The 14,465-nt window shown below is 48.9% G+C and overlaps 4 protein-coding genes across 4 annotated transcripts; 3 read left to right on the top strand and 1 right to left on the bottom strand.

Annotated features, from left to right (window-relative positions):
• The first annotated feature begins 286 nt into the window (after window positions 1-286).
• On the top strand, window positions 287-2,528 carry LOC127770496 (uncharacterized). The gene is made up of 2 exons (XM_052296233.1): window positions 287-777; window positions 1,987-2,528. The coding sequence occupies exon 1, from the start codon at window positions 298-300 to the stop codon at window positions 769-771; it is 474 nt and encodes a 157-aa protein (XP_052152193.1). The 5' UTR covers window positions 287-297; the 3' UTR covers window positions 772-777; window positions 1,987-2,528.
• Window positions 2,529-3,239: 711 nt separating this feature from the next.
• Window positions 3,240-6,835, top strand: LOC127770494 (IAA-amino acid hydrolase ILR1-like 5). Its single transcript, XM_052296231.1, has 5 exons — window positions 3,240-3,670; window positions 3,920-4,045; window positions 4,414-4,728; window positions 5,749-5,877; window positions 6,286-6,835. Exons 1-5 carry the CDS (start codon window positions 3,359-3,361, stop codon window positions 6,682-6,684), a joined length of 1,281 nt encoding a protein of 426 aa, XP_052152191.1. The 5' UTR covers window positions 3,240-3,358; the 3' UTR covers window positions 6,685-6,835.
• Window positions 6,836-7,003: 168 nt separating this feature from the next.
• Window positions 7,004-7,492, bottom strand: LOC127770495 (protein PELPK1-like). The gene has a single exon (XM_052296232.1). The coding sequence runs from the start codon at window positions 7,490-7,492 to the stop codon at window positions 7,004-7,006; it is 489 nt and encodes a 162-aa protein (XP_052152192.1).
• Window positions 7,493-8,901: 1,409 nt separating this feature from the next.
• LOC127770498 (defensin-like protein CAL1) lies at window positions 8,902-9,592 on the top strand. Its single transcript, XM_052296234.1, has 2 exons — window positions 8,902-9,048; window positions 9,164-9,592. Exons 1-2 carry the CDS (start codon window positions 8,982-8,984, stop codon window positions 9,340-9,342), a joined length of 246 nt encoding a protein of 81 aa, XP_052152194.1. The 5' UTR covers window positions 8,902-8,981; the 3' UTR covers window positions 9,343-9,592.
• Window positions 9,593-14,465: the final 4,873 nt, after the last annotated feature.

Here is a 14,465-nt window from a genome sequence, read left to right on the forward strand (position 1 = left end):
GCTGGTAGGTAGGCCGGGACGGCCGGACAGCATGAGGCGGTGAGGCCCATTGGACCATTAATAGTTGGGCTGAAACGGGATTACGGTGGACGTGCGGACCATATTGATTGGGCCGAAACGGGGAATCGTACGGCCCAAAATAGTTGGGCCGGAAATGCTCCATGGTGATTTGTTACTGACACTTCTCGAAGTTTCCAGTGGTTTACGCCACTGCACAAAGCAGCCGTACCCGCCGGCCGCCGCCGGATCGCCGACTTTGCACGGGGAACTCGCCGTCCCGGCCTCACTCGGCCAGCCATGGAGCTCGACCTCCCGCCGAAGCAACAAGCCCCGCCGCTCGCCGACCTCGCCGTTGCCATCCACCGGGCCGCCGAGGCCACCGCCGCGCTCTCCGCACCCTCCTCCTCTTCCCAAGCCGCCGCCGCCGCGGTGGTCGCCCTCCGTGACGCCCACGCCACTATAGGCGGCTTCCTCTATCGCCTCGACGTCTCAGTCCCTGCCTCTTCTTCGTCCAGCGACGATCAGCCGATGGCGGACGGCTGCGAGGAGGAGGGGGAGGGGGAGCAGCAGATGGTAGAGGAGGTGGAGGAGGGTCTCCGGGAGTGCGCCCTGCAGGGGAGCAAGCGGCGGAAGCGGCCTGTGCCGCCGTCGTGGCCCCTAGGGCGCCGCTCGAGTGGCGGTTGCGTGGTGCCGGAGGCCGCGCCGGCTCCTCTGGACGTGGAGGGGCGGCGGCGCGCTGCCATGGATCTCTTGCTACAGTTCCATGGGTAGGATGAGGTGAGGAACTGATGATTCGGTGCTTATCATGTCTAACATTTTCATCTATATTGTGCATACCAGTGCGTTGCAACGGCATTTGGAATTATGGGGTTTAGTTTTTTTTTTTATCCGATTTTTGGGTTGATATTTTAGGTAGTTTTCTAAGGAGGCGGTTTTTGGGAACTAAGATGGTGGGGAGGACTTTGCTAGTTTGCTTTTAAAATGTTAGAGAAATTAGGTTAGGGGGGTTTGGGTTTGTTGATGAGAGGGAAATGAGCAATGATGAGAACTATTCCGTTTACTATCTTCCCAATCCTAGTGATAATCAGTGTTTGACTGTGGACATGTTACTGTACCATTGCTGGTGGTACTAGACTTCTTCAACTACCTTGTTGTGGATAATTGTGGCATTAGGAAAGTTGGGGATTGAAAACTGAAATCTTTACATTTTGCAAATGTAAAGAAAAAAACTGCAAAGAGATGAGCAACGTGTTTGTTGTGAAGGATGTATCGAGTAGTAGTATGCTGAATATGGTACGCATCTCAGGTAGGAGTGTAGGATAACAATCTCCAAAATTCAGCAGCATAAAAGATAGAAATAGAAATACAAACTTTACTCCTTAAGAAAATAATCATTTCAGAGTAACTCAGGCTGTTGTGGTGAATTGCTCAATTAGAAAAAATAAATGCCTCGGTGCATTGCGTGCATACTGTGTAGCAAACCCTCTTGTGCTAATGGGGAAAGTCTTGGGCACTTATCAGCCCATCTTTTTTCACCGCAATGCTCGTCAAGCTCCTTCAAGAATATTTTCTTCTAGTTTTCCTGCCTGTGTTAGCAACTGATAGTAGATACAGTCGATAAATCTTTTCTGGAAGCACTATACCCTCATTTATATCGTATTGATCTCTACAAGTTTGCACTGTACTTGTAATGTTGTGAGCTCATATGAGGAGTAAAATTAATTTGGGTTCCATCCTTCTATGCAATGTTGCAATGAAGCAAACCTTCTACGGTTCTACCTGTCAACCTGTGCTTGTACTTATACTTCTCCAGCATGAAAACTGAAATATATCCGCGCCATATAATAGCGGGTCTGCTTACTAGCATACAGCCCCATCCTTCGATACAATGTTGCAACCAAGCAAACCATCTACCTGTGCCTGTGCATCAATACATTGCATTGATATCTTCAACTCTTGTACTGATATTTTTTTCTCATTTTTCAGTGCAGGGTTCATTGGCACAATACGAACGAAATGATGAGGCGCCTACTGAATAGTCCATACCAAGTTTGTAGATCATACACTCGTGCTGTTCTTCACGAAGATATACACAAACATATCAAACAAACCACAAGCAAATAGGTGAAATCACCAACCTTCCCAATACTGAGGCAGCTAGAAATCAACACTTCAGCAGTGAGTGTGAGACAGAGCTAGTATCAAGCAGTACTCATCAACATAATGAGCCACTTAGCCTTACAGATTGTGTTATTTCCCAAAAAATAAAAAGTGAGATGAAAGACTCAGATTTGAGTCCCAAGATTGTTTTGTTTTTCAGTAAATGGGCTGAATCATTTGTCTCCTCAGGCGTTAATTCGTTATCCCCTGTACCTCCTACGCCACCAGTCTTATGAGTGGATTGACAGTTGCTTGCTCAAACATGTTCCTGGAAGGTATTTATTTTACATCTAATATTTTTTATTTGGGGTTCAGCGGGCATTTGTTTTGATTGTTTCTTATTACTCCCTCCGATTATAAATATTTGATATTTTTGAACAAGATTTGATCAAACTTTTAAAACTTTGATCATCAATAACATCTCAAAATTCTTAGCTTAAATATGAAACAAATGGTTTTGCGTAGGTTTGCCTTGAAGAATACTGTCATATTATCATAAGATTTTTAGATTTTTACAAACTTTTTGTAACATTAGCTGATTGTCCGCTCGTTGCAACGGATCTTAAATAAGAACATTGTCAATTGTCATACATTTTAAAGCCCTAAGTCTATCTAATCATCAAACCGTTTTGCCATCAATTTGCATATCACATCAGTTAATTTCTGGAAATCTATCACTTGGAATTTTGTATATACTTTGAGCTAACCACACATGTATAGCTTTATAAGGAACAGAAAGTTGGTGATAAGGGTGATGGCAGATTCATCATATACCCGCACCGCTTATTTAAAAGTATACTCCAGTATGATAAAATTGATATAGATGGTAAAAGTTTGAAAGTTGAATTAAATCTGGCCCAACACGCACTCAGGGAAGTACCTGTACTTCCTACAAGACTTTGCAGCGTTTCATCCATTGAAAAGTCAGTTGGGCTGCACGGCTTGCAGCTGTACAGGATATGGAATTCTTCAAAGATTTTTGTACTCACTAGTAGAACACATGGCCCACTGAATAGTGGGACCGGTAAACGAAGTATCATACATCGCACGGTTTTTTCCCGCGACCACAGCGATCAGCCACAAAAACAAACGAGTCAACTTTCACAAACAAAGCGAGAGCAACAGTATCAATCTACACTGCGCAACCGGCAACCAAACCCCAAGTCAGGCTTCCAATTCCAACTGCCACCGCTTCACCATGGCCGCTCCTCTCTTCCTCCTCCTCCTCCTCCTCCTCGTCTCCTCCGCCTCCGCGGGTTACGAGGAGGAGGCGCTGCTGCGGCGCGCGGAGGAGGAGCGGGACTGGATGGTGGGCGTGCGGCGCCGCATCCACGCCCATCCGGAGCTCGCTTTCCGGGAGCACCACACCAGCGCCCTCGTCCGCGACGAGCTGGAGCGGCTCGGCCTCACCGCCCGCGCGGTCGCCGGCACCGGTGTCGTCGCCGACGTCGGCTCCGGCCTCCCCCCCGTCGTCGCCCTCCGCGCCGACATGGACGCCCTCCCCGTCCAGGTCCCACCTCTTCCCCCTTTTTCTGATTTCGGTCGTACTAGCTTGTAGGAATGCCAAAACCTGCATCTCAGCATCTCTGTCCATCGGTGGTACCAAGGAGTGAAGGATGCGGAGCAGCTTCTGATCGCTCATGCTTTGCTTTAGTTCGTAGTTCCACTCTAAATCGCTTATTTTGAGGGATTGATTTGTACTACGACCGGGGTTTCTCTTCGTTGAATTGACTTCATTCGGTTGGTTGTGGTGGTAAAGGAATTAGTGGAGTGGGAACACAAGAGCAAAGTGGATGGTGTGATGCATGCCTGCGGTCATGATGTGCACACCGCGATGCTCCTGGGAGCTGCAAAGTTGCTTAGTGAGCGCAAGGAGCAGATCAAGGTGTGCTTTCTTATTTATTCTGATCTGAAAGGATTTTGCAGTTTTAATTTGGCATGATGTCGTAAACTGATCTTATGCAAGTTCAGATTTTCATGCACATAGCATTGGCCATTTCACATGTTTTAAGAGATTCCCTGGAGTTAAATATTTATTGTATAGTGACATTGCATGATGATAAGGAATATCGACAAATTCCTCGTTCAAATGATTCTTGTGATGCAACTCAACAAATTATACTAGCCATCTGAAACTTTACATTAGCTACAGATTTTCCAAATATCTTTCAGTGCACATGCTAGTGAATACACCTAGATATTACAGGGATGAACAGATATTCATTTTTGTCACATCTATCTTTTATGATCAAGGGCACAGTGAGACTTCTTTTCCAACCTGCCGAGGAAGGTGGTGCGGGTGCATCTTACATGATAAAAGATGGTGTTCTTGATGGAGTTGAAGCTATATTCGGGATGCATGTTGACTATCGGATGCCAACAGGTGTAATAGCAGCTCATGCAGGGCCTACACAAGCTGCTGTATGTTTTTATGAAGCAAAAATAGAAGGTAAAACTGGAAAGGCTGAAACTCCACACTTAAATGTGGATCCTATTGTTGCTGCATCATTTGTCATCCTATCCCTGCAGCAGCTCATTTCAAGAGAAGATGATCCTCTTCACAGCCAGGTATGGCACTATATTTCAGTAATATTACTTACTTCTGGTAGTTCTTATTTAGTATGTTAATGTGTTATAGAAAAGTGTTGCACATAAGCCAAAATGGAAAGAGAAGGAATGAAACCATGTTGGTTAACAAAAATCTCTTTCTTGTCATAGACATGTTAATATGTTATTAGGGCTAGTGAGTCGGGGTCTCTTTAGAACAGTATTCAGTTATTACTCTTGTTGCGCAAGGTAAAGTGTAAATTATTAATAACAAGCTCCGGCATTTTGATGTTGTCATGTGGGGAAATATTCCGTATCGTCGAAGGACTCATGCACAAGCGCCGCACGGCAAGATTGACAAGGCTTCCTGAAGTTTACCTTTCCGTTTGTTTAGAGATTAGTTCTTGAGTTTGTTAGGAGTTTGATAGGATGAAGAGTTAGTATCAGTATCTATTTAAGGAGTTGTAATTCGTCAGGAGGAATTAAGAATTAAACCAAACACCTCATCTCCTATATCTTTTCTCCCTCAAGTCTCTCCTTTCTCTTGCGTGCCCTTATTCTCTTTTGCACGTTCTTTTCTTTCTTCTGTTTCGATCTATCACCATACCTCGCCAAATTCGACAATGGAGGCCACGGCCTCTGCACTTTCATCCACACAATCTTCGGCCGCTGCCGGGCCGTGACAGATGTGCTAGCTGCTACAGGGTCAACTCAACTTTAGATCATGTACTAAAAGGTGTTATGTTGTAACCATGCATTTGTTCAATTGTGGATCATTAGTCATCAGCACATGAGATAAAAGTTAAGGTCTTGTACATTTTCAATTGGCACCTAATATGCCATAGAAGGGATGATATTTTATTGGGAAATCTACTCTTGCATGCTGCCATGATACTCATTTTGATTTTTAGTTCTCACATTTATTGAGACAATATGTTTTGTAATTTATTTGGATACCTTTAAATTCTCTAGTAGAACTGTTTGGGGCAAACAACAGGAAACTGTGCATGTTTCTGAATATTATTAATTTGTTGCCTTCAGGTGCTCTCAGTTACCTATGTCAAGGGTGGGAACACTATTGATGCCACACCTCCAGTTATTGAATTCGGAGGTACTTTGAGGAGCCTCACTACTGAAGGTCTATATCGTCTACAGAAAAGGGTCAAGGAGGTTAGCCCTATGGCATCCTTTTATTCTCTATAAGCCTAAATTAGCATTTTTGCACAACTTTGTTGTCCTGTTACCATTGCTAGTACTTTCATAGCAGTCCGCTGAGGACTTCATATCATTAACCTTGCATTGTTCTCTCTCTCAGACTCAGCAACACATTCAAGATTCAATTGCATATACAGAAAAAAAAAATGCTATCACTAACTTGTATTTAGACCAACTGGGTTATGGATTACGGTCCTGTTCTTGTAATCAGTGCTTCATGCCTTTTCTTTGCAAGTGGCATCCGCTCAAAGCTAACAGTGTGCTAGTGTATGCATATTTGCGGACAATCATTATTTCAAACTATCAGATAACTTGCTCGACTGTACAGTAGATCTTGAATATAAATGTTGTCCCATTTCCCAGGTGGTAGAAGGGCAGGCAGCTGTGCACAGATGCAAGGGAGTTGTCCAGATAAAAAGGGACGACTACCCAATGTATCCAGCTGTCTTTAATGATGAGAAACTGCATCACCATGTAGAAACTGTGGGCAGACGATTACTTGGTCCAGACAAGGTGAAGCCGGGAGAGAAGATTATGGCTGGCGAAGACTTCGCTTTCTACCAACAGTTAGTTCCTGGGGTTATGTTTGGCATTGGTATTAGAAACGAGGAAGTTGGTTCAGTTCACACTGTTCATAACCCTAAGTTCTTCGTTGATGAGGATGTTATCCCAATTGGAGCTGCACTGCATACTGCCCTTGCAGAAATGTACCTTACTGAGCGCTCCACAGAAGGTGAAGACGGAAGCCAGCATTCGCATTGACATTCGTGCGTTGAACAGTTCGAGTGTACAAGTATCCAAGAGAATAATCATGCTTCAAGAATCCAGATGATCATTTTAGTAGCGTGCAAGGCGTTCTTGTACTCAGGTATGCTCGAGTAATGACAAGAAATATATACACTGTATTACTCAATGATCACTGTACAACATCCGACATACAAAAACAGAACTGGAACTGACAATCTCAACAGAGGCATCAATACATACACAAATTACGACTGAACCAAACCTGACGGATCACGAGATGAGAGACCCATTGGAAGAGCAATGCAAAAGCGTGCACGAACAGGACATGCCTACGCTACGCCGAAGGAGGTGGCGCGAGGAATGGCACCGGCACGTTGGCGGCCGGAATGGCAGGCATCGGAGGCAACGCCACCTTGGGGATCCCGGCTGGAATTGGGGGCATCGTCACCTTCGGCACAACGACGGCGGGCACGGGCGGCAACGTGACCTTCGGCACCGCCGGCATGGGTGGCACCGTGACCGTGGACACGGTGACCGCCGGCACGGCTGGCATCGGTGGCAAGGTGACCGCGGGCACGGCAGGCATGGGTGGCATCGTGACCTGCGGTACGGTGGCCGCGGGCACGGCTGGCATTGGTGGCATCGCTGTGGGCACGGGCAGCTTCGGCACGGCGGGGATGCTGCCGGGGACGGCGGCAGGAGACGCGGTGGGAGTAGCTGATTCCGTGGCGTCTGCCAGGAGGCGAGCGGCGTAGCTCACGTTGGTGCCAATGAGAGCGAGCGCCATGACGAAGGCTAAGCAGCTGCCGGAAGTAGCGGCCATTGCAGGAGGGAAGCCGCGTGTGATCCTTGGTTTGTAATGTGACTGATCCAAGGATTGGTTCTCCTCTGCTTAGTTCTCGTTTGCTTGGTGCGAACTAGGAGGATTCGTGCATGCGTATTTATATACACAGAAGACTAGATTGATCACGCCATCAGGGTGTGATCCGATCATCCGATCGGTTAGATTGGTAGTTGACCAGATTAGCATGGCATCCCTAGGCGAAACGGGTTGTTTAAGGAGTCAGTGATGCCCTGACCCCAGTTCGACGAGGGAGCTGTATCGACGTGACAACCCGCGTAGCGATCTGCTATGTATTTCTCAGGTTAGTTCACCTCCCAATTGGCTCGAAACTAACGCATGACATGGGCGTATTGTGCTACTGCACCAACAATTGGCTCAACCACAACCACTAGCAGAAAATTTTCCCATCTACTCGTAGTTGAATAGATAAGTTTCGGCACAGGGAACCAGAGATCGGGAACGGTAGTGGTAGTGGAGTTGGGTTGGCTAGGAAAAACCGGGCACGCTCTCTGGCTCCGACGCCGCGACGCAGATGCGCTCGGGCGCGTTTTTGCAGAGAGCGGAGAGCCGGAGAAGCACGGGATGTACAGGCAGTAGTGCAGTACGCGTGTTGACGGATGGAGATTTAGAGGGCTTTCCAAGGAGTTGGGCCGGCTTGCGTGGAGTGTGGGCAATTTGGTTGGACTAGTATTGGGCCCGTGGCTCAAGGCTGGAACAGAATCTCTGGCCCAGGGTGTTGCAGGCTGAAATTTCTGGCCTTACGGGGCCTAGTTCGGTAGCTAGGAGCCCAACCTACCCCGAAGGCCGAAAGCCATGTGAAGTTAGCCAACAAGCACAATGTGATTGCCAATGAATTCATGTTTGAGTGACTCCGGTCGGCACCGACTAGTTGCCTTGACACTCATGATGCACGCCGCTCAATCTGATTGGCCGCATCCTCAACGCTGATCACGTGTACCCGTCCATCCCACTGTCAGGTCGGTAGCTGTAGCTCCCATTACGAAGCCAAATACACACACGACGATTGTAGCTACCCGTGCTCTTTGTCTAGCTTGTCATACTGAATTCGTAGCCTGCCTGCCAGCATCAACATGCCTGACCCTTGCCAGCCAGCTCCTCGGCGTTCCAAATACAAAAAAACATCCACACATGCGCGCACCATCACCTCTAAACCAGCGCACAAATACTTTCTTTCTGCACCTGCCCGCTGCGAATTTTACCGGTACCAATGAGATTGCCGGGTGTCGGGTGCTGGCTGTATTTGGAAATTTTAACCCAACCCGGTCTCCAATGCACTGCTGATATGAAATGGCTAGTTTTGAATTTCGAACTGGACTTCGAAACTGCTATATAAACCCCTACAGTCCGGCGTCCCCCGGACCGTGCTAGCTGCTCAAGTTCGTGTACAACATCCTCACAGATTCCATCGCTATAGTTGAGCGCAGGTGTTCCTAAGGAAGCAGAGCAAATGGCTCCCATCTCTCGCCGCATTGCGCCCCTCCTCTTCCTGATGCTCCTCATCCTCGTCGCCTCAGGTTCATACACTTGTCCTCTCGTCATCAGTCAATCAGTAGTATGAAGAAGAACAGGAACCAATGTGATGTATTGGATTACGTTTGATGGATTGTGCTGTACCATTCGTGCGTGCAGAGATGGGGACGACGAGGGTGGCGGAGGCGAGGCACTGCGTGTCGCAGAGCCACAGGTTCGTGGGCGCGTGCATGAGGAAGAGCAACTGCGAGCACGTCTGCATGACCGAGGGCTTCCCGTGGGGGGAGTGCAGGTTCCACGGCATCGAGCGCAAGTGCTTCTGCAAGAAGCGCTGCTAGCCTGCTTAGCCGGAGAGGCCCAGCCCCAGGCCACCCGCTGATCGATCGATGATCCACCAAGCCAAGCCAAGGCGCCATTCCCCCCATCTCGCTGGTCACAGTTGTCGCTCACCTACTCTCGTGTAGTAGCCCTTCTCTTTTGATGTTATCGTGCACGCGAACTGCTGTCGACTTGCCTGGTCTTGTAGTAAGTTTGCAAGGTGTCTTTACTTACCTGGAACAATCAAAACTTTGGTCGTTGCTCCGATTGCTTGGCTGCATATGTATGCCTGTTGTTCTTTTGGCGTGACACGTACGAGGGGTTTCAACTTCCGAAACCTCGCGTTCACAAGACAGTGCGTAAAGACGATCGAGCAGGGCTAGCGAATCAATCACAATATCGAAAAGGAATAAGTTCACTTTAGGTCCCTCTATTTGTTGCTCAGTCCGATTTTTGTCCCTTGACCGCAAAACCGGGTATGACCTGTCCCCCAACTTACGAAAACCGGGCAAACGCGGTCCCTCGACGGTTTGGAAGACGGTTTTGGCTGACGTGACGCATACGTGGCTTGTTTGACTATGTCTCCGTCCCATGTGGCATTGACGTGGCGCTTACGTGGCAATTATATCTCAATAAAAATAAGAAGTGTGGTCCCACATGTCAGCTGCAAAAAGAATTAATTTTAAAATGGCGGGGCCATGTGGGCCCCATATGTCAGCCTCACTCCTCTCTTCTTCCCTCTCCCCTCTTTCTCTCTTCTTGTAACTTCCCGCCTCTCCCAGGCCGGGCCCGCTTATATCTGGCAGCTTTCATAGGTCATAGACTGCCCTCACAGACCAACACAAGTCTTTTCTGCACACTTTGTCCTCACTCGTGCGCACCCGAGTCTTTTCTGCACACTTTCTCCTCACTCGTGCGCACCTGGGATCTCGGTCGGTCACCCATCCCAAATTGCTCCAGGCCAAGCCAAATTGCTCCAGGCCAAGCACGCTTAACCCTGGAGTTCTTTAGAGATCGACTTCTGGAAAAGAAGTTGCAACTTATTGATATGAGTATTCTAGTAATCCTATTAAGCCCTAGGCAGGGATGTTACAGCTGCCGACCTTCGCTAACCACCAGACCATCCATGTCGCCGCCGCCGACCTCCGCGCGCGCCGGGACGGCATCACCAAGCGCCTCTACACCGCGCTCGTTGTCCTTCCGCCGCCTACGCCGCGCTCGAGCTGTGTCGAGCTCCCTCCTCTCCCGCCGGTGAGCTAGAAGGGCGGTGGACGGCTAAGTGAGCTCCCTGGCACAACCAATCGACCAAACAAATTCATATCTCTTCCTCTTTGATCTCTTCTCCCTGCTCAATCTCAAGAACATACATTTTGTGTTCGACAAATTTTCATCAAGAAATCTCAAGAACACGTCGTGTTCAGGCAAAAGAAAGACAAGAGGCGATCGATGGCAATGGCCATGGCGAAGCTGTTCATCACCGGGCTGAGCATGACGATCACCTGCTCCTCCACGGTGGTGTTCAAGGGCGCCGCCATGGCCGTCGTGCTCCTGCTCAGGCTGGTCCAGCTCCCGGGCTACCTCGGCTGCCTCCTCATCCGCGCCATCAGAGCTGCCGTCGAGGGGGCCGTGGTGGCCGCCTTCGCCGCCGCCGGGGACGCCGTCGCGGCGGCGGCGGACACCGCGGCGGGGTGGAGGGACGCCGCGTCGTCGAACAGCACCGCGGCGGTGGCATTCGTGCAGGCTGCCATGGGGAGGCCCGAGGCGCTGCTCGCCGAGATGCTCGCCATCTTTGGCCTCGTCGCCTTGCTTTCGTGCAGACCATCGTCCCAGCGCGCGTGGAGGGTGTCTGGGTGGTCGGCGGCGGCGACACGGATAGTGGCGTCGAAGAAGGCGGCGACGCGACGGAGAAGAAGGCGACGACGCGACGGAGGAGAAGGAAGGAGAGAGGAGAGAGAGAGAGAGAGAGAAAAAAGAATAGAGAAAGAGGGGGAGTGAGGATGACAGGTGGGGTCCACGTGGCCCCCACCATTTTTAAATTATTGTGTGTGTGAAACTGACATGTGGGTCCCATAATTTTTATTATTTTTCGGATCGAATTGCCACGTATGCGGCACGTCAATGCCACGTCAGATGAAGACCGAGTCAATTAGCCACGCAGGCACCACTTCAGTCAAAACCAAATACTGCCGAGGGACCTTATTTAAACGGTTTCGTAAGTTGAGGGACCTGTCGTACCCGGTTTTGCGATCAAGGGACGAAAATCAGACTGGGCGACAAATAGAGGGACCCAAAGTGAACTTATTCCTATCGAAAACCACACTTGCTATTAAACGTGCCAGCCGGTGCCACCAGCCCACCATCGAAGACCGCGCGGCGTGCTTCACACAGTCCATCGGTTGGAGTTTCAAACTTGCCCAAAACAAGCCCAGAGAGAAGTAGAAGAACCAGGACTGCACTGATAAGTGGCCGACTGTTTATTGTAGGCCATACCCAAAAAAACGTTCTTTCGGCCTCATAAGAATAGATCAACTGGCCCAAAACAGGTTGAGCCTGACTATCTTTTATCCTGTCCACTTTTGTCCATTTTATCCGGTTTTCTTGGAGTATCCCAAAATGACTATGTGAGTCCCTTGAGTTGGTTTTTATAGATCAGAATTTTTTTAAATGAAACACAGTACAAGCGCTAACGCCCATAACACGCACACACTCATTTTTATGAACGCATACACATACACCCTATCCCTATAAACGCATCCCGAAGACCGAGCCGACCTTTCTTGAGATCAACGAAGTCACTATAAACGTCTCGATGTCGACAGGTACGTCACCTACTACTAAAAGAATAATTAGTTGTAAATGCGAGCACCCTATCAAATATATGATTTGAACCTGGGTAGGCTAGTCCCACCACAAGGAAGCTAAACAGATGAGCTACGCTCACTTCGCTTTATAGATTAGATTATATTATACTCCTTCCGTCGCATAATAAGTTTACTTTTAGATATGAATATAAATATAGGTCTGTCCGAATAAGTTTACTATGGATATGGATATCAACATAGGGTTATCAGAATAAGTTTACTTTCAACATGAATGTGGACATAGATATTTAACAATAAGTTTATTTTTGGCCTATGTATATTCATATATATATATATATATATATATATATATATATATATGAATATATATAAGTAAACTTATTTTGGAATATAGGGACCAGATAGTATGTGTATCAACAATTTTAAAGCATTAAAATGAAAATTAAAAAGTATAATGGCAACATGATAAGTTCGTATATCATTTGTTACTAAAATGGATAAATGATGTGCAACATCCTTGCCAAAAAAAACCAGCACCGTTCCCCCCGCGTCGCCCACGCGCAGGCGACCGGAGGGCAAACCCAACCGCCTCCGCCGCCCCCCTTCTCCCCCTCCCCCAACCTCACCGTTGCTGGAGCTCGCTACTGGTAAAGCCGGCTGGAGAGCTAGGATGGCGTTCGCCGACGGCGGGAGTGGCAGCGGCGAGGTATCCCGGCTAGGAGTGGCATATCCGGCCTCACCGCCACTGGATCTGGTGACCACTGGCAGCGCGAAGCGGAGGCAATGCGGCTGGCGGTGGCCGCTGCGGCGCGAGGCGGCTCGCGAGGCGGCGAGTCTGGTGTGTGGGTGGCAGAATCACGGCGTAGCGACGACAGCTGGCTCCGTGGTCGGTGGGAGCATCGGGTGTCCCTCCGGCCGCCCCTCGTCGCCGGCGGAAGCAGAGGCCGCCCCCACCCCCACCCACCTCCCTCTCCCACCTCAACTACCATCTTCTATCCTTCTTTCTCTCTTCCTCTCTGTGTTGTCTCTCGGCACAAGCAGAACCCTCCCTCTGATACCCAATTCCTCCCTTGCCTCCTCTCTCTTCCTCTATGTGCCGTCTCTTGGCACAAGCAGATGGGGGAGGCCCCTCCCCCCATTCCTTCATCCCTTCCTCTCGCCAGCTCTTCTGTCTAGTTGACTAGTTGCCCTGCTGATTGCCCCTGCGCTCCTCTCTCCGCTCTGGTGGTGAAGTTCAAGGTGGTTGCCGAAGTTGTAAGGATTGTCCCGCGAAGCCCGGAGATCATCGCCGAAAACATGGAAGACACCGATGTCTTTGTTGCCCGGTCTTCAGCTCTCAGTTCCTCTTCAGGCCTAGCAAGCCTCCTCTCCTCCTTGATGCTCCTCTCTTCTTTTGGCCGTCTACTTTCAGACCCTGCCGTGAAGTCTTTCGGTGGTCGAGGAGAAGTGTTCGTTCGTGTGGTGGTCTAGTCTGTCTGTAGTCAGGGCTCTTGGGCCTCGCCGGTGTTTCTTGTGCCCTGTGACTGTCTAAACCTGTCATAGTGCCAAGTTTGGAACGGTGTGCTTACCCCATATGGAACTAGAGTTTCTGTGTTAAGGCGAAGTCGGAGCTGCTGCATCAGATTCAGCCAATGAGCTGGGCAACGATAACACTCGATACTCTTACTCTGGCTTCTTGGAGGTCCCACACCTTTGGAGGGAGTCTTGGGCGAAAGCACTGCCTAGTCTTCCAGGACCGGCGACATCGACGCCTGTGGGTACCGTTTCCTCCTTGGAGGTGTTGCCTTGTGGACTCTCTCCCCCTTTGGGTGAAAATCCAGTCCAGTTTTGGGCGGGTGTTGGCAGCGGCTTCTGTCGTTGTTCACCTCCTTGGAGGCTTCGTCTTGAAGGTGTTGCTCTTCCTTTGATCACTTCTGTGGTTCGTAGTTGTTTTGTCATAGGCTTTTTTTGTCTTCTGTATAAGGTTTTGCCGGTTTTCAAATTATGTAGTTGTATGGTTTTTAGGCCTAGTCTTCCTTATAAATAAGGTCAACTCTCTTCTTCTAATATATCCGGTAGAACTCCTGTTGTCTACTATTAAAAAACATCCTTACCCAATTAGAATTTGGCCTGTGTGGCACATGAGAGCTGTGTGCGTATGTTTAGTACTAGCTTACTAGTTTAGCATGAGTGGAACCAACTGATAAAGGCTTATATCCTTCTAACCCTATCACTCCAGGTTAACACTTTTACATGAAGCGAGGACAAAAGTATAAGTGGGGTGGTATGTGTAAGTAGGCCCCGCCCATCGGTTAGGCTGGGCTACGTGGTTCTGGAGGCCG

This window comes from Oryza glaberrima, chromosome 4, assembly GCF_000147395.1.
Source record: "Oryza glaberrima chromosome 4, OglaRS2, whole genome shotgun sequence".
Taxonomy (NCBI): Eukaryota; Viridiplantae; Streptophyta; class Magnoliopsida; order Poales; family Poaceae; genus Oryza; species Oryza glaberrima.